Raw genomic sequence first — 22,703 nt, 5'->3', positions numbered from 1 at the left:
ATTGAAATTGCAGGGTTTGAATTATTTAGATAACAAAATTTGTACGTATGTTCTGAATTTTGTCACATGCTTTGGGCCCAACGCAGCTATAGAGTTGTGCTATACCTTGTGTAAAACCACATGTGCATGCATGTACTCCCCACACATAAGTGGGAGTCACTTAATCTCATTTAATGCACTTAAATTTTATATATAATTAAATTTGGTTTAGATCATAGAGAATGGCACTTCTAGCAGCTGGTTTAAGTTGAATTTCAGACATCTGTCTTAAAAATGGAAGAAATGGTCCTCTGCACTGACTACAAGATCCCTTCTTAAAAATAGATTGTGTAGGGTAAAGCAGATCAGAACAAGTTTGTATATTGATTTCTATCCCACTCTGCATTCTCAGACAAACAATCTGGAAACCATCTAATACAGTGAAGAGTATTTAAAACTTGGAAGACTTTAATTTCTGTAAAGAAGTTATATTTAGATTACTCACTAAGTGAAGAGTAGTCATTCACCAATAAGAAAATGATGAGCAGTTTAGGTGACAAGTTTGTCATAAGAATCCAATCTGTTGAGTTACAGTTAATCTCCAGAGGAGTTTCACTGAAGTCAAGGAAATTTTATCAAAGATGTGCTTGATCTCAGGATCCTTAATGCTGGTAACATTAATTTAGATGAATGGTGCAAAAATACATATTTAAACAAGAAGGCTTTCTTGGTGTCACCATTTGAGGATCTGTGCCTGGAGTTTGTCCAAATATCATGTTGTTCTTCAAAAAATATATTGTGATGTGTATGCATAGTGCTGCAAAGGTGTACTCATAGGTACACGGAAATGCATTGAAAACATCAGGATAAGGGGTAATGGGATGAAGCTGGAACACAAAAAGTTCCATTTAAATATAAGAAAAAACTATTTCATTGTTCAGGTGAGGGAGCCCTGGCACAGGCTGCCCAGAGGGGCTGTGGAGTCTCCTTCCTCGGAGGTCTTCAAGACCCGCCTAGACATGTTCCTATGCGACCTGATCTAGGTGAACCTGCTTCTGCAGGGGAGTTGGACTAGATGATCTTTAAAGGTCCCTTCCAACCCCTACCATTCTATGATTCTATGATAACTGCCTCAAGTGAGGAACTTTATTTTTCGGTTGATAGGCCATCTTGTGTTAGAAATGCCTGCATGCTGTGAGAGATTGCATTAACACAACAGAAGCATGGCTTTATATTAAGAGACCTTGTTAGTCGTTCCTTTAAATATGTGACTAATTGTATTCTCTCAGGCTTATTTGAAATGAATACAAGTACTGTTATTAGAAAAAAATAGTTACTAGTCCTCCATTGCTCTTTCTGAGAAGAAGTCAGGTTAAAGGAGGAGTTTTGTTTGGTTGATGAGGTCTGGATTAAGGATCAATTGAGCAATCTGGATGTAAATAAATCCAAGGGCCCTGATGGGATGCACCCGTGAGTGCTGAGGGAGCTGGGAATATTGTGTCTAGTTCCGGGCTTCTCAGTTCAAGAAGGACAGGGAGCTACTGGAGAGAGTTCAGCACAGGGCCACCAAGATGACTAAGGGAGTGGAGCATCTCCCTTATGATGAAAGGCTGAGGGAGATGGGGCTCTTCAGCTTGGAGAAGAGGAGACTGAGGGGTGATTTCATTAATGTTTACAAATATGTAAAGGGTGGGTGTCAGGTGGATGGAGACAGGCTGTTCTCACTGATGTCCAATGGTAGGACAAGGGGTAATAGGTATAAGCTGGAACATAAGAGGTTCCAAAGAAACACAAGGAAAAATCTCTTCACTGTGAGGGTGTCAGCACTGAAACAGGCTGCCCAGATGGGCTGTTGTGTCTCCTTCTCTGGAGACATTCAAAACCCATCTGGGTGAGTTCCTGTGTGACCTACTCTAGGTGGCCCTGCTCTGGCAAGGTGGTTGGAGTAGATGATCTTTTGAGGTCCCTTCCAATCCTTAAGATTCTGTGATTCTGTAATGTTGAAGGAAACTGTTCCCTTAATGTAGGTGCCACTAAAGACATGACTCAAAAAAACGAAAAGAATTCTTGTGGGTTTCTTTGTGTTTTCTTGTAGCTTGAAAGCCAAAAACAAATGCAAATGTTTCAAAGGAAATTGGCCTCAACATTCTCCCACCTCCCAGCCAAATAAATTTAATCTCCTAATAGAATTTGTAGTCAAGCTGAGTTGTACTATAGACTTCTGTGTTTCTCCTGATATCTACATCAATTATCAAACTTTTCATATTGACCTTGTGACTTAACATTTATTAGACTCCATGCTTGTTTCACTCTTTTTTTCTTTAAAAAAAGAGATCTTGCCTCCTAGTCTAGTTCTCTTGAAATCATAGTAACAGAAGAGAAAATCAGATGCTAAATGAATTTTTGTGACTGAGGATTTTCAAACTTGTGGCTTTCTAGGTTTTTCTGCACAAGATTTGACAAGATGCTTCCTTGGTGAAGGAGGCAGAACAGACTGTTTCTTTGTTTTGTCTCAGGATGGAGAGATAAAACTAGAGAAGAACACTCAAGTAACGAAATCTTAGATGATAACTTGTTATCACTTGCTAATAAGATGTGGGGAGTGGGCAGATTATATTGTTTGTGTTATTGTAGACAGAGCTGTAAAAAACCAAAGGAGTCTGTAAAGTAACCATGTAATTTTCTGTTACTACAAGCACAGGATTGTATCTTTTATTAAAGCAAAACCTCACTGCAATCCAAACACTGCCTCCCCCTCCAGTGCCCAAAGAATAAAAAAACACAACAAACAAACCTCAACCCCAAACACTTGAATTATGTTTACTGAAAACCATAGCATTTTCAAACAGGAAGTAAGGGAAATATTATAAATTTGTGTCTTGATACTGAGATCGTTTATATGCCTCATTGCTTATGGAGGAAAGATCTTACCAGGAAGCAATGAGTTTCCAACATATTCTGAAATGTTTTACATGGATAAAACTATATATGTGTTGATTTTATAGGAAGAGTTGTCTCACGATGTAATCCAGTGTTGATAGGGAGTTATTGTTTGTATTCTTCTTGTGCCTTACAAAACAGGAACTGGTTTTGCTGGATGTTCTACCAGTATAGAATGAAAGTTTGTCCCTTTCTCAGAAAATTCTAAATCTAAATAATGTTGGCAAAGTTATGGTAATTAACTATGAACACCGCACAGTAAATTTTCAAGCACAAATATTTAACTTGGGTGCATTCAATACTTCAAGTAAGAGGAGCTCTTACATTTGCTCTTTTCATTGAAATGGACTTGTTTTTTCGCATTGCTAGAAATTCATTGCATCTTCTTATAGTCATGGCATACAGCACCCCCCCCTTTGGAGGGGTGAAGAAGCAAAGATCTAGTTGCAAATGAAGCATGGTTCTTGAAAAAGATATTTTTTTTGTTTAGATTTATAAAAACATGTTTAGTCTCAACTATGGCAAACCAACTGTCTTAAATTGTGTATCTTTTATGTGTGTGTTCTGAAGCCTCAAAACAATTTACAAGAAACATTCTTTAACTCTCTTATCTGGGCTAACATTACACACTGAGTTTTAGTTGGACATGATGCTTAAAAGTGTATGTGTATATTATAAATTTTGTTGTAGAAAAAAACATATTTCAGGTTGCAATTCAGCTTTCATGATAAAGCCTAGCTCTACTTACAAATTACCTCCAGAAAAATCTTTTGTTTTAAAAACCCCTCTAGTGTTACTTGAGCAGTTAGCTGCCAGAATTAACGTCAACTATTTTTTTGGTTTAAAAAGACAAATAAGGAAAAATATCCAAATCATGTTTTAAAGAAAGTGAGATTTATGTGTATGTGCCCCTATATCCAGAGATGTCAACATAAAATTTAGTGAAGATTTCTTGAAAGACTGTTTTCCCATACAAATAAGTGGTTTTATGTAACTTCAAGATCTTAAACTTTGTGTATGACTAGGTGTTACAGTCCTGAGATAGTAACAGACTTTTAGAAAAGTATTTGTAGAGTGAGGTTTTAAATCCAAAGAAGTAGAATTCTAGGCCAATTGGACTGAGTGCACTTCTCTTCCCTCTCACAGGGTGATGAGCATGTATGTAGTACTTATAATGTGCTGTAGCTATGATGAGAACGGGTTTACTCAGAGGAGTCTCTTTTGGTAGATTAATCAGTGGAACAAAGTTAAGAGGCTTTCTGTGCAAAAGCTTTTCTTCAGGCCAAACTTGCTTTAGACTAACAAAAGAAACTACTTCTCGTTACAACTCTTTCCTCATGGATGTAATACAGAGAAATGTTTTTCTGTCTGGTCTAAAAGAGGTATGAGAGATGCTTCCACCAATGTGAGTCCAATAGGTGTACTTCATTCTTACTATGGTTAGAAAGTAGTCTCCTAAGGTATATCCTGACTTTTTCTTGCTGTGAAAGCCATTCCTTCTCCTTATTCACTTGAGGATGGAGATAGATCCTCACTTTCTATTCTTGCCAACAAAATACACACGTATATCTGGAAATAAATATTTAAACCATATATGTATAAATACACACACACACACACACACACACACTCTTAAAGACTGTTATTGTACTATCTGCCTCCTCACATCCTCAGGAGCAGCAGACCAAGATTTGATGTTCCCATTTCTGTTGCTTTGCTTCACAACTCACATTTCTAGGCCTTTAGTTTGCCTCCTTGCTCTCCTCTAGGCAGCCTGAAATGGAGCCACACCTTTCCTGTAGTGTGGAACTTTAAACGGCACGCTGTATTTCAGCTGAAGCCCTGACAATGCTAAGCTGAAGAGAAGGATTACTTGTAGTGTTGCATAGATTTTATCCTTGTTTCTATATTACATTGAGAGGATTGCGTTTTGTGGGAAGAAGGGAGTATGACATCATCAACTTCTGATCTGTTGGGCATCCAATAGAACATCCAAAACTTTTCTGAAAATAATTTTACTTTTTTCTGAAATAATTAAATAATGGACATGGACATAATCTAGTTTCTGAACTGCATTCTTTTTTAATGATTTTATTTTTCCAATCAGGAAATTCGTTGTAAATACAAATGTGAATTTGCTTTACCTCCCAGCTTATTAGTAACCTGCTTGTTTAATAACACCATTCACCATTTCATTATACAGATTGTTAATGAAAACATTGAATAGTATTGGATCCCCGGCAGGCACTTGGGTATCTACATGTGACATGTCCTCAAATTAGTGTACCAATTATAACTGCTCTCAGGCATCCACTATTTTTGTACCCATAACAATATTTTTTTTTCTTGCTCATATGTCACTAGCATTCTTGTGAACTTGTCATACAAGACCTCATAAAACTATTAATAAAGTTAGGAGACGTGGCATCTACTGCTTCCATCTTGCCTCTGAGTTCTGTTACCCAGTTCTTCAGGGAGTTAGTTTTCTTTGACACAATGTATTTGTGATAGATCAATGTCTGCTGCTATTTTCCTCCTCCTCCTCCAAGTACCTGCTGACGCTTGTTTATTTGATTTATTCTTCTTTTTTTTTTCCCTCTGGAGACTGAAGTTCAACTGGATTTAAATTTTCCCCTTCACACTTTTACTGGAGACTCAATTCACTCTTTCTTAGTCTTCTGAGATTTCTCCTGTCTTCCATGAGTTCCAATCAGTAGCTAATACCTTTGAGATTACTTCAGAAAACTCTAAACAGAATATTTTAGGGTGCAGTGCCCAAGTATCTGAAACCATGGACATTATCTAAGACCTTTCTAACTTGTTTTTTCTCTTTTATAGTTGGAAATTATATCTGTTCTGATTTGTGGATTAATTGTGGTAGTCACCTGCTCTTAATGGATTTTTCTTTAGTAAACATTGATGCAAAAAGGTCATCTAGCACTTAAGCATTCTTACAATCATCTACCAAATGCTTTCCATTGGCTAATGGATCAATGTTTTCCGTATTTTTCCTCTTATTAACAAATGATCTCATACAATGACTTTTTTTTTAATGTGTCATTCTTCATATTTCTTTTAGGCACCTGACATTTCAATCTTCTATAACTATTTCTCTTGTGTGTTTGAGTAGGTGTTACACATGGTTTCAGTAGTGCAACCAGTTTCCTGCTTTCTGTTTGCTTTCTTTCATGAGATAGGTGGTAGGGCAGGCATCATTAGAGTGCAAATATCACTTATGAATTTATAAAGGATCATCACTGTATATTTTAACTCATTTTGGTGATGACCATTTTGATATTTTAGTTGTAGACTTACAATATCAGATTTTTTGCAACATGGCTCATTTGCTGTTGTATAGCAACTTTATCTGTTACTTTTCTACTTTAACTCTGGTTTTTGAGACCTGTATTTCTGTTGTTTCTGCATTTGAAGTGGTTCTGCAACTTCGCGTTCTCCAGCAATGAAGGTGTATCTTGGAAGACTTTGAAATCAAATTTGTTTACTTCTGCGGACTTTTCTGTTTAATTACTATTCAAATGCTTAAACTGATAATCTCTAGCACAGAAGTATCTGAGAGAAGAGTGTTGTGCACCAGCTGGACATAGTCAACAGTACAAATTCCTGCCAAAGGGTGGTGGGGATTAGCAGGGTGATGATGGTGTGGATCACAGTGCTTAGTGAGTTACTATGTTTGTGTAGGGGGCTGAATCTCCATTTCCCAGTTCTGTTCAACTTCCAGCTTAATAACAGTATAAACAAATGTGATTAAAGTGATTTAAGTTTTGTGAAAGTTTATTTGTAGTGGAGGAATCAAGTGAAGTATTTTTAACTGCTACGCTGCAAGATGAAATAGTAAATCCAGCCACTCCAGCTCTCAGGTTACAGCACAGTTTTGTGGAAAAAAATGAGTGCCACAGGTGAAATTTAGCATGGTGCTTCACAAGTTCAATATGAATTGTGTTCTGCTTACTTCCTAGGAATTAACACCAAGCATTTAGATTATAGGGTAGAATTTCATTCTCCCTGAAACTTTGGCCATTCCGTCTTTCAATATACTTTGCTCAGTTCTTGAATGTACTTTCTTTGATGCTATGTAGCTTTGCTCTTTAATTTAAGCTATTTATATAAACTGCCTGTAGATCAAGTCATTTGTCACTGCTGTTAGTTATTTAGTACAGATAAGAGTCTGCACCCCCTGTGCTTAATAAAACAGACAGATCCCTATCAGTAATCAATATTTGTAATATTTACTGGTATAGATCTGTCATTACTGACTCATCTTTTCATATTAACTTGAGACAAAGCACTTGCTTCTACGTTGATCGCCAGTCTGAGATAAAAAGCAACAAAATCACCAGAGGCTGTATTCTTAACTTTGCTGGCACATCAAAGTCTACATACATAGACTTGAATCCTTGTGTGAAACCTAACTAATAAGGAATAATAATGAAGAACCTTGACAGATTACCAAATTGCAAAAAAGCCTTAATTAAGATGCAGCAGCTGTTTATTTTCAGGACCACATGGTGTAGTCAGTGTGATAAGAACATGGTGGTGATGGATCAGCAAGTTTGCTTTTATTCAGAAACACATACAACTTTCTTATCCACTCTAATGGATTAGTATTAAGAAAAGCTCAAGTTGGAGAATAATTAGGCTAATTTTTAATATATTTTTATTTCCAGCATGCCTCAGGCTAGGGAGGTCAAATAGATGGTAAAAACTGCATCTAGAACCAGTCTGAAAATAAATATGTTTGATGAGTAGTGCTGTGCACAATTTGCTTAGTCTTAGGAAACTAACTTTGTCTGCCAGTTGTTTGCCTGCTTCACTGAGGAAATCTGCATAGCCTGTGTGATTCTGAAGGTTCTTTTTCTTCAGTTCCAAAATCTGAGGGATGTGAATTAACTATTTCACATTTCTTGTTTCTTTCAGCTTTCCCTTTCACTTATCAGAATCATATTACTCACCAGCTTCCATTGGCTGGTTTGCAACTAGGTTTTTCAGTGAGCAGAGAAAAGCTCTAGATTTTTTTTTTTTCCTGCTATGCAATGGAACAGCCTGAAAATTTCATGGCAATGCCTGACATAAAATAACGTCTGACTCTATTATGTCCTTCCTTGAGATTTAGTGAGATGAATTTAAAAATCTTGCATGCTTTCTAAGTAGAGGAAAATCCTGTTGCACTTGTATTTATTCTACCTGCTTTAATTCATTTGTAGTGCAGTAGTTGTGATATCCTTGGCACTGCACATCTGACTATGAAATATGCATCTTGGGCAATTATTTCTGTTGAAGAGCAGTCTGCCAGTTTCCTGATTTTGAATGTCTTTTGTTCGATATTTTGAGGAAAACCAGAATGTCATGTGGTCTTCTGTTTGCTTTGTCCAGTACTCTGTAGGAGTATATATGATCTATTCAGTAACATCATATTTCCATGCTAATATAAAGTAGAACTTGGGCAACAGTGGACTTAAATGTTGCTTTGAAATAAAAGGTTAATCTAACTCCTTTACTGGGTTTCCACTATCTGCATCTTCCATGTACACTTTTTCTGGAGCATAGTTTCTGTTGATTAGGTGTAAGGGGAAAACTCAGTCTCTTGAGTATGTAGTGGTTTGAAACGGAACTCTGGTCTCATGGCCTGTGAAGGATGAGCCACAGCCAAACTCACAAGTCCATAAAAAAAGATAAACAGTCTCTTAAATCTTGTGTAAGACCTATCTAAACAAGAAATTCTTCCTCATTAGAGTTTATTGTTGTGACTTTGTGTAGATTTTATGTTGCTTTATAACATGGCTTACATTTTCTTCTAGGAAGTGTTTATTGTAATAATATTTCACGATTCTCGTACATCTCAGTTGAAGTATACTCCAAAGAGTAAGGGAATCTGTTTTGAAATGTCAAAATTTACTCATTTTGAAGTGATTGAAGTTTTAATTTGAGTCACTGAAACAACTAAGTGTCTTTACTGAGAATGGAACAATTGCACTAGCTTGAGAGGATGACTTTCATTTTTTGTACTGCTAAGACCTTCTGTATCAACCACATGTCATCTGATGTGTATATTTTATTCTTATGATGGAGAAAAAGCATATACTCCAAGTTTTGTCTGGAAGAGGCACAAAGCTTGGTACTGCTAGTCCTTTGCATTCTTGTTAATACATGCTTTTCAAGTAAGTGTTAATCCATTGATTTCAATAGTTTATCTATCTAAAAATCAGATTATCGGGATAAGGAATGGGTTCCACTTTCGAAGTACATGTTGATTGGCCTAAACTATATCTGCACAGCATCCTATGGAGCACAAAATATATACCTGCCTCTGTGTTTCAGTTTCTGCTTCAATATACCTCCAGTCAGGGTGTTCTTAGGCTTATACATATGTACTGTTAGCAGGTAGAATTAAGCTCACTCTTAAAACGTCACTTAATCTTGAGGTACTTTTTGAAATCATAAGGATTTTTATGATAGGATTCGAGAATCTCATTTGAGTGCTTTGCCGTGTACTGAATAGCATAATGCTGCATGTCTGTGTGATAAAGTAATGAGAACTAGCCTCACCTTTTGAGCTTTCAAACAATCCAACTTGCCAAATGTGTGGGTAAAAAGGAAAAAGAGGGCTAGTTTCTTTTCTGTGAATGCCTGGTCTTTATATCAATTGGAGGCACTTCTAACAGCTCAGTGTCCATTGGGTCTTATTGGGAGACTATTTCAAGTGGAATGATTGCATAGTAGTATTACTTTAAAATGAAAAGTTTGAATTGGAGAAACATGTTGGTAGTAAGTGGATGCCCTACACTTAGCCTTAGCTCTTGATTTTACTGATACTTGAGTTTTAAAAAAAACACTATTTTTTCTTTTCTGCTGTTTAGAAAATGTCTTCACAAATTTCTGGTGTTTTCTTTTTCATTTTTTCTTTCACAGGTTCCAACTATGGGAGTCCCCGTCCAGCTCATGCCAACATGAATGCCAATGCAGCTGCAGGGCTTGCCCCAGAGCATATCCCTACTCCAGGGGCAGCTCTATCCTGGCAAGCTGCGATCGATGCTGCCAGGCAAGCCAAACTGATGGGTAGTGCTGGCAACGCAACAATATCCACAGCTAGCTCCACGCAGAGAAAACGGCAGCAGTATGGGAAACAGAAAAAACAGGGTACCACCACAGCTACACGTCCTCCCCGGGCGCTGCTATGTTTAACACTGAAAAATCCCATCCGGAGGGCATGCATCAGCATCGTCGAATGGAAATATCCTTTTTGATGTTCTCGTTTGGAAATCAGCAAATTGTTTGTGGGCATCAGGTGCTACACATAAATGTGAAGAAATCAATACATTAAGTTGAAGGGCACCACTGGGAATGTAAAGTACATGTATAGTTTTTGATGTCTTAACAGAAATCATTTACGCTGGGGGAAAAAATTAAGTTAAGGTCTGAAGCATTAACTGTATCATTGTGCAAGAAAACACTAGAAGTTGAAATGATAGGAATTGAATGATCTTCTTTTAAAAACACATGGTTCAGGCTGAAATTGATGGGAGATATGCAAGATACTTGAGGCTAGAATAGTTGAGCTGACTGTGGGATTCATGGCAGCTGCTGGCTTTCCTTTCTTTTTTTTTTTGGAGGTGCTACAATAAAAACAACTTGTTTTCTTAAACACCTGGCATCATACTTTGTACTATATGGTGGAAAGAATGGGGCAACAGGAGGAGATAAAACCACCACATAGCATATCCCTACTCTAGGGGCAGCTCTATCCTGGCAAGCTGCGCAATTAGACCCTGAGACAGGGCTAAGGTCTGCTAATTATGTTAGAATTCCTCTTAAACTAATAAGACTCCCCAGTGTGTGGTAAGGGATACTGAACAAGAGAGTGCAGTCTGAACAAGAGACAGACTGTGTCACAGATGATAGATGATAACCACTCAGACCTGCAGAATGTAAGGGTCAGGGCGGCTTCCCTGGAAAGTCAGTGAGAGTTTGGCCATTGATTTCACCATATGGAAGGAGCAAAGCCTTCTTAGACATCCAAGTGTGATAAGCACAATCTAGAATTTGAGAATTTGGAGTGAAACAAATAGAAATAAAGGATACCTCCCCTGCCTTGCCATAAAGAAAACCGGATTAACTATCAACAGTAATTGTCAGTAAATCACAAACTAAGGATGTTCTTCGGTATATATGTAAGAAAAAGCACATTTTTATGAATAGATAAGCATGTCAAGGAAAGTCAGTTTAGAACATGCCAGTAGTTAATATGATAAAAAATGAATGATAACTTTTAAGGCAATGTGATAATATTATTCCTTTGAGGATCTGCTGGGGTGTTAGAAAGATGAAAACAGAATATGACTACATTAGGTCTTACTGACATGGACATATTTTTCAGATGAAGAACTTGTTAAAAATGCTCCCCTCAATTCTTAGATGTCCTAAAGCTACCTGCCTGCCTACTCCTGTCTTCTTCAGATGCTGTTTTTTATTCCTTCTGATTAAGTTTGCTACTTTTTATCCCTTCTGGCAAAACTCTGATACTTTAAGCGTAAGGTGATGGATGATTACTAACAGGAAGAAGCTGAACATTGGTTTACTTGCCAGCAACCCAGTAACCACCCATGTCCAAAGAGAGCATAGAGTGACATTTGATAAATGAATAAGATCAGCAATGAATGATGGGAATGATGTATTGTAAAACAGGATGTAGCACTGCTGAGATCAAGAGAGGACCAAACAATGTGATTAAAGCAATCCAAATATGCTGATGCTTCCATTTTTTGGTTTTGTTTGGTTTTAGGTGAGTTGAGGGAAGTGTTTTTTTCCATCAGAACCTCTCATTGGACGTGTAGTTAGAAATGAATTTATAAACATGAAACACTTCAATAACAAGTAAAAATATCAAAGAGTTGTGATTAAGATTTTAAGTTTATTCTGTACTCTGACTTTTCCTAATGACTAAAAGCTTTTTAGAAAAATTTAGCTTAATTTGCTGAACCACTGAAGTCTAAGCATAGCAGATATTAAACAAATAGCAAATAGTACTTCTGTGGTGGTTTGTTTTTTACCCAAACATTATAGTGCTAAGAGTCTGAAGGTGCAACTGCATGTAAGAAAAAGTGAAATAAAGTAATTACCTTATTTGACAAAGATTTAGCTGTGTCTTTAATTTTCTGCTATGTGCAGTGTATTTTGTAGATCTTTTGATTTTTGGATTTTTTTTTATAGTACAAGAAGAGAAGTAAAAGAAAACTTGCAGAAACAGTGATGGGTCAGTAGATAATAATCCTCTCAAACCGTCTAGGAAAAAAAAAAGGGATTAAGAAAGCCTATGGAAATTCAAGTCTTTATTCAGCCAACACTATATATACACCCTGAGGTAGCTGAGAAGTCCCACTCGTTACAGATGTAATCTACCTATCTTGATTTGCTCTTCTTCCTCCGTATTATATATTTCCTACTATTTGTAGGCTTAGGCATGGTAGTCTGGTGAGTTTGGAACCCCATCAACTTCTATACGTGAAATGTAGAATCTATCTGAGCATACACAGTAATGAAGTGCCTGGGGTTTGTGTATATTTTGCAGTTCTGCTTGCTGCGTATCTTGATCTCCAGTTCTTTCCTGCTAAAACCTGCTGAGAACAGGAGTCTGCTGAGCAAAATAATGTATGTTGTGTTGACATTTGGCAATGCTGCAAAGCCAGTCCCATGGTAGATAAATTCATGCTCAAATGCACTCTACGGTGCAGGTTATACTTGGCATTCTCCCTGTCCTATCCTGCTCTTCATTCCCCTCTGGAATACTTGTGAGTTATGCCAGAGCTAACCTCCAGGATATTCTTGCAGGGAAGTAAATGTAGACAGACTATACATTTTCTCTCTAGTCTAAGTTTGGAGACACTTCACAGCAATTAAGGTTAAGAAGTTCACTGGAATAAAACGGGTACAGTGCCATCAAATTGGTCAGTAGAAAAATGCCCTTTGATTCCAATGGACAGTCTGTGGGGCATCAAGGTCAAGCAAAGTTTGTTTGTTGAACCTCCTAAATGTATTTTCTTTTTTTTTTTCTTCTAACAAAGCTGGTGTTAGGGAGAAATGCTCATAAATTGGTGCTAGTTTCTCCGGGATAAGGAACTCAGTTTCCTGGTGTCCAAAACATAGTGCGTAGGCACTTTTGTTTTCGCTATGATGCTAAATGAAGTGTAAATAGAAAGATGTGCTCCCTCAAATAATGTTTAAGCAAAACAAGAATATATGGCAATGTGCAATATTAGCACATTTTGGACAAAGATTTCTTTTTTTGCCTTAAACTTTATCATAGAATCATAGAATGGTAGGGACATCTTGCATCTTAATGTATGTTTCTTGTGCACTTAATTTTGAGATATGAGAGACCAAGAAAGAAGGGGGAGTATTAACCCTAACAACAAAAATACCCTAAAACTTTTGTTAACATGATTTCAGGGTTTGTAAATGGAAATAGAAAAGACTCAGTGAAACTAATTGTAAAACGAAAGATGACAGTCCTTCTAGAAGAGACTTCTGCTATTAAAAATAGTACAGCCACACTCGAAGCAAAATAGGGAAAATGCAATCTAAATAAATAAAAGAAGAAAAAAAACTTTTAAGAAATCTGTGTTTACTCTGGCACGCGACTGGCCTACACTGCTTTTGACATATTAGGAAGATTCTTGGCTAGGAGCTCCTAAAAGCACTTAAAAAGGCATATGTTTCTTCTCAGAATATAAGGGGCTTGGAATGTTTTCTTTAAACAGAATTCTTATAAATCTTTTTTTTTTTTTTTCCTTTTTTTGTGTGTGCACACATTTTGGAGCAATTTCCTTAACTTCATTCCTCAGACCATTTGAAATAATTATTTTACTGACTATTTTTGCCAATTGTGTGGCCTTAGCTATCTATATCCCCTTTCCAGAAGATGATTCCAATGCCACCAATTCCAATCTGGTAAGTCCTTGATGATATTATTCTTACTCTTTAGAAAGTCCTCTTAAAAAGTGGCCAGACAGGCTGTTGAAGCTTGTAAACATATATCCACCTCTTTGGTGAGAATACAATCAAGTAAAAATTGTTTGAGTGTTATGTCTCCTCTGTTCATGTTAATGTATGTTTCAATTGAGCTGGCTTTAGAAAAGAATGTTCCAAAATTTGTGTGGAAAACTGCTATAGGCGATGTTTATGTCAACAAATTTCTGCATGCTGCAAAAGTGCTTGGTAAGTTTTAAACTACAAGTATTTGTGGAAGAACTCTTTTAATCATGGATTATATGGTGTTTTTTGTCTTACAACATGCAATTGTGAAATTGATAGTGTCTTCTCAGGTGATACATGAGAGCACAGCTTGATGACCGATTTCTAGGAAGTATCTTGATGCTTACATTTCACTCACATTCTTTGTTGAACAGTTTGTGGGTTTGGGGTTCTTTCATTTTTTTTGTGATTTGGGTTTTTTTTGGTTGGTTGGTTTTGATCTATGTTTTTGGTTTTTTCTCCTCTTCCCTCTTGTTAGGAGGAATATAACTTTTCCTCTGTCATCACTGATGATAATGTTGGTACTTTTGGGATAGAGACGTTTGTGTAAAAAAACAAGAGTGTTTACTTTTGACTTAGTGTAAAGATATAGCAAATTATTATTTTAAGTAAGAGCACAACACAAAACAGCTTTGGAATGCAATTCACTGAGTTAGCAGAAAACATTTTTCTTCCTCTCAAATATGTTAAGAAATATCCTACTTGTCTAATTTCATCAGGATGAAAATTTGCTCTCAGAGTTTAAGTTGGGATGCTATTTTCTGATTAAAATTTACTGAGACATAAGAAACTTTAGAGCAACAGGGGAGGAAAAAAAGCCTTATTTCCAAAGTAGAAATATTTGGGAGAGCTGACAAACATTGTCATTGAAATGATCCATGCTGTTCTTGGAAATCAGTCATTTGATTAAATATCAAAAACAAATTACAAACTTCTAGAACAGTACTTGTATGTAAAAAAAAAAAAAAAAAACCAAAACCCCAAACAACCAAAACAAACCCTCAAAAACACTCACCTTCCAAACACCCCAAATCCCCCCAAAATGAACAAAAAAAATGAACAGAAAGATTGTTATATCTTTTCTGCTGTAACTCCTTAAAGAAGTTTAAAAATAGGAACACAACATAAGCGATTGTTAACTTTAATCTGTTCTCTACAGACTATGAGTTGATCTTCTTTCTTACTTGCTACTTTTTGTTAGCTTGACTTGGTGTTTAGTAATGATGAATTGTGTTGTGTATATTTAAAACACTTCAATATGGCACCTTTCAAAAATTAATATATTTTAAAAGAAGCAGATTCAGTTGATTTGCTGTAAAAAGACTGTGTTGTTTATTGCACATTCTGACTTGCAAAGTTGAAAGAGGGAAATGAAACAAAGTTAAGGTTAGAGGACTCTTAGTATGTCTTGAGATTAATTAGGTGCACATATTTGCCTTATTTTGGTAATGAGACTGTTAGTTAACACTAGTTTGGGAGTATGTTCATAATTGAATGAGGTATATTGGAACTGTTCTACTATTCAAATATATATGCACCTTGTGAGCTGTATTGCCATTCTGCATTTGTTTTCCAAGGCATCTTTTGCATAATTTGGTCAATCTATCAGAAAACTCATAGTATTTGAGTAGGATTTAAAAAATCTCAACCAAGCAAGAATTATCATGTCAGGACAATTTGGAAATGTTATAGCTTTGAGGATGAGGAGGCATTGTTAATTATCTAAATAGCTGTTTTACTGAAATAAGAGGAGAAGATGGTAAAATGGGGAGTCTGCTTGACTGCACTTTTTATTTTGGGTTCTTTGGGTTTTAATGAAAAAAGTAATTATGAAAATATCTCATTTTACATTCTTATCCCATGAGAGGCTTGCACGAATGGAATTAAGACTGTGTTCTACCTTATAGATCAAACCCTTGATCTCAGAGTGCTCAGTAGTCTTTGATCCTATGTGTCTGTGGTTGTGGTTGTTGGGTTTTGTGAGTTTTGTTGTCTTTTGCTTTATTTTTTTCCCCACTGTTTTCTCAGGGTGATATATGTGTATCTTAGCATATATATAATGCTGTTGGGGAAAAAAGGCTTCTTGAGTATATGTCATGCCGCATTCTGAAACTTTTCACAGAATTGTGAAGAGTTATATGTTGTGATCTGTGAGCAATAGGAAAGAGAAGTGGAGAAAAAAATGGGTAAAAGTGAAAAAATATATTAGTTATGTTTTAGAATGAGATCAAAGAATAAATAAAATTGAGAGTTAGTGGAAAGATATTCCAGATGGTAGGAGCTCTGTGAGATTGAGACCTTACTGTCAAAGAGTCAAACTGTACATGGAAGAAACTAGAAAGAAGCTGGGGTTAATACGTTCCTGTAAAACCTCATGTACTCACTTTATTTTTTAAAAAGTACTTATTTTTTTCTACCTGCGAGCATGTGTTCTGCAGTCAGATTTATTCTGTAACCATGAAGTCTAGAGCTACAAAGACTATAATATGAAACAGGAGTGTATGTCTGCAACTTATATATGTAGGTTAATAGTGTGCACAGATATGTGTACTGTGCAGAAATGTGAGTCTGACCAAATGTATACAGTATCTTCCTAGTTACCTAGAAGAAACTTTCATTTGTGTAAGACTTCTTGATTCATTTCCATTTTGCAATTTAGTTTATTTGTTTTTTAGGGTGACAAATTCCCACATCCCTAGTTTCCTGAGCCACACTTATCTTCCTGAGACATTAAGAAACTATCTGAAGAAAATATATGATGGATAGTAACTGTTTGTACAGGGTCTGAAAATGACACAACAGTTTTCAAATAAGCTGCTATTTTTCCCTTAGGGTCTGAGTATTCCTTCTCTTAAGGCTTCATCATAACTTTTCAAACAATGTTTTCTTTGGAGGCTGAGGTAAAAATTCAATCAGTTGTTTTCAACAAGCTAACAAGTAGAGGGTTATGAGAGATGTGAAAGGAATTCTGAATTGTGTAAGTGGCTTCTTTCCTTTTTTTCTGTAAAAGTAGAAAAGTGATAGCTAAATAATGTTTGGATGAATAATTCCTCTGCATGAATTTCACAGGTGTGATCAGCCAGTGGTCAGATAGGACATACTTATTGCTGTATGCCTTCCACAGAAGTTTTGAAGAGACATACGCCTCATTTGCATGTACAAAACCAGTAACCTGTAGTCATATTTCTGTTTTAATAAACCTTGTCTTTAGGTGCAAGGCTCGTTTCATACGATTACACAGAAATAAGTATGAGCACTGGTATTAAATACAGAAGAGAACAAAAAAAAAATATTCCTTTCTTTTTGTGTTAGAAAGGAACTGTGATTAGCTGTTATATATTACAAGTTTAGGCCAAATACCACACCAGTGTTCTGACCGATTCTCTCCACTCTGGTTTCCTGTAATTCGTATAAATCCTCAAGCCATTTTTATCAAGTCTAAGGATGGTAACTTGGACTGTGAAGCACTTCAATTTTTTAAAATACATGTTTATGCTATAACTCAGATTTCCTATTCTTACACTGGTATCTTTGTCACTGGCTTTAAGAGAAATACCAGAACAATATAATGTAGTAATAACAGTTGCTTGAAATGAACCTCAGCAGTTTTTATGGTTTACTTCTGTAGCGTGTTCACTGGGAAACTATTGAACTTGCACAAGTAGAGGGAATTGTATTGGGTGCAATTTTTTTTTTTGTTGTTAATGAACTCTGCTGAGACTTTGCTTAAATTTACAAGTAAAAAAGCTCATGTATGACTCTCCGCAATGAACAGTCAAGAAAACTGGAGTTAGTTTGAGGGGACTGAAAGTCAGCCTGACTGTAACTGATATGGAAGCTTTCTGCTTGTTATCCCTGCAATTATGCACTACAACAGAGATAACATACATTTAGGAATAAAACTATAGACTGCTGAAGATAGGAAGCTGAGAGGAAAATGCTTCTGTCACTTTACTGGCAATTGCAAATGGCAGAAGCCTGGGCAATGTCAGAGCATAGTGATAACATAATGAGGTTAAGACAAAGGTTTACAATGAGTCTGTGGAATGCGACTCAGTTGTTTATGCCTTGGATAAATAGGAGGAGAAGATTTCTTGTGGTGTTGTGATACTCCACTTTCACTCCCTTGTCTTTTTTACAGGACAGAAACCCTGTTGCACACCAGTTAAATTTAAAAAAAGATCTCTTTTGTTTATATGTGGGTTTATAATCGGATGTCACCTTCAGACTAATTTGTTAAACCTAAAATAGGACCTTGTGAAAGGAAAGATGGGATTTCTGCATGTTTGTCAGTCCTTATACCAGCTGGTGTTTGTGGGAATGCCTGCCTGTGGAAAGGCACTTGCTTTTCAGGAAGGTATGGCTGCTTTATTAACTGGTGATTATGTTAATGTCCAGTAGAGCAGGTAAATCCTGCTCAAAAAGGAAGAAAGTGGTTTTAATTTTTTTTTTTTTTGCATTTGTTTCAGATTGGCATGATAGGTGTAGATGTGGTGCTATATTACATTTCTACTTACTGGCATAACAAAACAGTATTTTTCATATCAGAGTATTCTGAAGTCAGCATACTGATTTTTTGCAGAGTCAGAAAGTGTTAGAGAGCAAAGAAGGGGTGAGAGGATCAGGAAAAGAAAGGATTGCATTTCTGGATAACGATAAGGAAAAATACTTCACAAAAGCTTTTGGTTCTCTTGTGTCATTGCTGTCATCCAGTGTGACAGTTCCCAGCTATTAAGTAAATATGGTAATGAGACATGCTAACATTAGGGGTGTGAGGTACAGGGTGGGATAGAGTGAGTACCAAGCTAATAAGCTCTGATAGGTTTATTAGTCTGGGCCTCATGCCAGCACTGCTTCATCTGGGGAAAGTTAAAGAATTTGAAAAGTGAGGAATAAGAGAGAAATTGGAAGAAAGGAGCTGAGGAGGCTGGAAAGAGATCGGAATCAGGAGGAGAAGAAGAAAGGAGATTGTTTCAAAAAATCCTTGAGGACTTCCTCCAGAAAGGTTGTGAATCACTGGCTTTTGTGATGCTAAGAAAGTTGAGTAGTTGGAATTTAGGCTCAACATTTCCTTGAGTCCTCAGAAGCCCTGCCCTTGGTAGAGAAGCTGATATTTATCATCTCTAGTACTAGTGAAGCACAAGGTGCTAGAATAAGCACTGGATTTGAGAAGAAGACATCCAAACCTATCTTCTGGTTCTACTGTTGGCAAACTTGGGTAAATTGTTGTCTCAATATTTCTGCCTGTGAAGTTGGTCACGGCTTTCATGGTTAAGGTAAGGTTTGGTGGGGATAGACTTAAAAGCCTGTAGATTTGTGGGTCTAATTCAACAAGTTCCTTCTATCTTCATGTTACTGTGAATCTGCAGTTCTGTTTTCTGGTAGTCCTTTGCACTGTGTGCTCTTCAGAAAGGGATGAACTTCAGAAAGGACACACCCAGCTCTGAGAATAAAGAAGCTGAAGCAGCAGGTTGGTATCATCTAGCAGGAAGCCTGAAAGACTGCTGTGACAGATGGAGCCCTGAAGTCATGGTCTAAATTAACCCAGTGGACACATTAGAAGGATTATTGCCCATGGACTAAGGGAATGATATCTCTGTGTGTGTGTGTGTATATATATATATGTATATATTTATCTCAATGACAGAAAAAATATTAATAATTAGAACATGTATGATCTGGGCATGACGTAAATGGTATAGAATAAGGGGTGGCTAATGTCTTGGGTTTGGTGAGGATGGGGTTAACTTTCCCCAGATGCCACAAGGAGACCTGGCCAGGCTATTTGATACCATGCTGGCCTCCCTAAGGGCAGCTGCTGGGACTTTGCTTAGGGCTGCAGACAGTGAGCAGTTACACCAGGCATTGCTCATTAGAGCTCTTTGTTTTCTTCTTGTATTATTTTATTAAATTATCTATATCTCAACCCACAAAGCTTTACCTTTTCCTGCTGATTCTCCTCCCCATCCTGCCGAGAAGGGGTGTACAACTTAGTGATTTGTTTGTCAGCTGGGCTTAAGTCACAACTGGTAATTAATGCCTTACATCATGCACATCGTTACAAGGAATGCTGTAGAAAAGACTAAAAAAAAGAATAAAATCTGTATCAGTGAATTAAAACCAGTGACCACTAAGTGAACACAAAGGATAAAAAGTAGAAAGGAGATGTCATTTATTTGTACTGATGGAGGCAGAACTTAATTTTGGCAGAGAAGCACATAGGAGTACGTGGTCACAATTAGCTCTTGTGTGTTGAATTAATTTGAGGGGGACTCTTAACTTTTGATGCCCAAATTTGAAGCCTTTGTATCTTCCTTTTAACATAGTGCTGTCATTCCCTAGGCTTTGTGAAGATGAAAATTGTAAAGCAGAGATTAACACATAGATGTGTTACAAGCAGGGTGAAAGCTGTTTGATTCCCTTGGCAGGCCTCTGCCATTTGAGCCGTCTCTGTTATTAGCAGTGGTAAGAGGTGGTTCTCTGTGTGGATCAGGTGAAGATAGGATTGGGAAAATCTCTGGCAGAGGGATTAAAAAATGTTTACCCACAATATAAGAATGCCAGATTATTTTCCAGACTCTGGAAAGCAATATACTTGAAAGGCTTTTTTGTATCCTTGGATAAGTTGTATTTTCTGGATATGTCTTCAAAGAGTGCCTTCTCTTGAACCTCCTTCCATCTCAGTTATACTTGTCTGAACTATAACTCTTAGATCTGCCATTTCTGTTGTTGTTCTTTACTAAGAGTCCATATTTCAGGTTTCTTATCTTTCTATAATTTCATTAGGGTTTTTTTGTCCTGCACAGGGCCTAGTATTGAGTCTCAATCAAATCCCAGCCATCTGCTTGTCTTTATACCACTGGTCCCAGTGTCCTCAGTCTGTCGTTGTCGTTGTTTACCATCTCTCAATTTGCTCTGAGGTCTCTCATGTCTGTGTGTCCCCATTTTTGCTGCTTTTAAAATTAATTATCTTTGTATTGCCAAATAATTTTTCTCCTTCCAGCCCTGCTTCCATCAGACCTGTCCCTGCTGCTTACCTTTCTTCCTAACTGTAGTCTCTTATCCATAGTGGTTTCATATGTTACTCAGCTGTTTTCTCATTTGATCTCAGTGCTGTCCTCACAGCTTCAGCTCTCTGACTTTTAAATTCTTAAATTCCTTTCTGCTCCTAAGCCTGATCTCTGTAACCAAGCAATTCTAGTGCTCCTTCCATCTTCTTTCTTATTTTCTTCTCAACACATTGGTGTCCCAGTCTGAGCCTGTTTCTGGTTTGGCCTTAGCCCTTTTGTTTTTTAAATTAATAGTGCATTTCCAAATTATGTCTGTATGCCAGTGGTAGAAATACTAAGACAGAAATACTGATACAAAGTTTAGTTGCTTTATTCCAGCTTGATTCTGACCAGTTGAGAACAGTTATTACATGAGTCCTTGAAAGCCTTTGTAGCCCTTGCTCAGCTCTCTGGATGTCACACAAGTTCTGGTCTGCAGAAGCTGTAAGATGTCTGCATAATAGTTGCAATGATAGTTTGCTTATTAAGTCTTAGCAAGGCTCTGTGAAGCCTGTGCAGATGGAGACTTTCAAAAGCCAATCTGGCCAAACTTAAGTGGGTAGACAAGGCAGAAGATGCAGGCCTGACACAAAGGCCATTAATTTGGCAGTTTATATGAGATGCTGCAAAGAATATGATTACTAAATAAAATTGTTGTTGAATTTTTTTTTTCTTTTTAAATTGGGATAAATCAATAGATGTTGTTCAACTTCTTTTTTCTGAGATAGTGCATAAATATACAGAGTGAGACAGAAAGCAGCCTTGAAAGCTGCAGTATTAGCTGGTAAAATAAAAAGGACAGCTAAAACCAGTATCTCAATAAATCAAAACGTTGTGTAACTTTAACAGAAGTAGTGCTAGGGATTCACCTCCATTAATATCTTCCATAATAAAATGTAACATGGTGCCTCACTGAATCAGTGAGATATTAAAGTGTCATAATAAGCTTTCAGAATTAAATAATGAAAAATATATAACCCTGTAATGATATCAAGTTCATTTACATTATGCAGCATGTAATGTAATAAAGAGGATGAAGAGATACACACCAAGGGGAAAAAGTAGGTTTTGGGTAGTATTTGGAAGTGAAATACTTATCTCTCAGGCAAAATTCAGAATTGGGTTTAGAAAAGCTGCAGAGGAAGGACTTTCGTACAAACACCTACAAGATGGGTAGAAGAAATGGATGCTTCTACTTGCTTACAGTAGGACTGTGAGTGTGTAACAATCTTTTTTTCACAACTTAGAGACTAGTCCAGGTTCATGGAAATACTAACTTGAAATTTGCAGGTTGTATGTTTCTATGTAGATGATTTTGAAATTTTAACTATATATTTTGGTTGTGATTGACAGCAAGTTTATTGGTTTAGTCCAAACATTAAGCCATTTATCTCATTTTTTTAGACAGCTCTGATTACCAGTTTCTCTTCCTTTATGTGTAAGCTTTCTAAATCTTTGGCTTATCAAATGTGTTTTAGGGGTTTTCTTTTTTTGAAGGTGGTAATTACTCTTGTTTGTCAACCTCGAGTTCAATGAAGGATATATTTTTAATTTTTTTTTCTCCTCTTCAGGAAAGATAGGAAAAATGTTGAAGCAGACCAAAGATGAGATTTTAAGTACTATTGTTTTCACTGGAGTCTAAGTCCTGTCTCAGCAAAAGTAACACAATCTTCTAAGAGCAGCAGAAAT

General features: G+C 36.7%; 1 protein-coding gene across 3 annotated transcripts in view; it reads left to right on the top strand.

The window, feature by feature from the left end:
• CACNA1C (calcium voltage-gated channel subunit alpha1 C) overlaps positions 1-22,703 on the top strand; it is a 486,392-nt gene that overhangs the window by 66,494 nt on the left and 397,195 nt on the right. For all 3 annotated transcript variants that reach the window (XM_062009912.1, XM_062009929.1, XM_062009919.1), the window contains exons 2-3: positions 9,847-10,170; positions 13,778-13,881. In XM_062009912.1, the coding sequence (XP_061865896.1) occupies positions 9,847-10,170; positions 13,778-13,881 (428 nt within the window). The remainder of the gene's footprint in view (positions 1-9,846; positions 10,171-13,777; positions 13,882-22,703) is intronic.

This window comes from Colius striatus, chromosome 1 (genome assembly GCF_028858725.1).
Source record: "Colius striatus isolate bColStr4 chromosome 1, bColStr4.1.hap1, whole genome shotgun sequence".
Taxonomy (NCBI): Eukaryota; Metazoa; Chordata; class Aves; order Coliiformes; family Coliidae; genus Colius; species Colius striatus.
The sequence above is the reverse complement of the archived record's forward strand: the minus strand, read 5'-3'. Positions and strand labels throughout refer to the sequence as shown.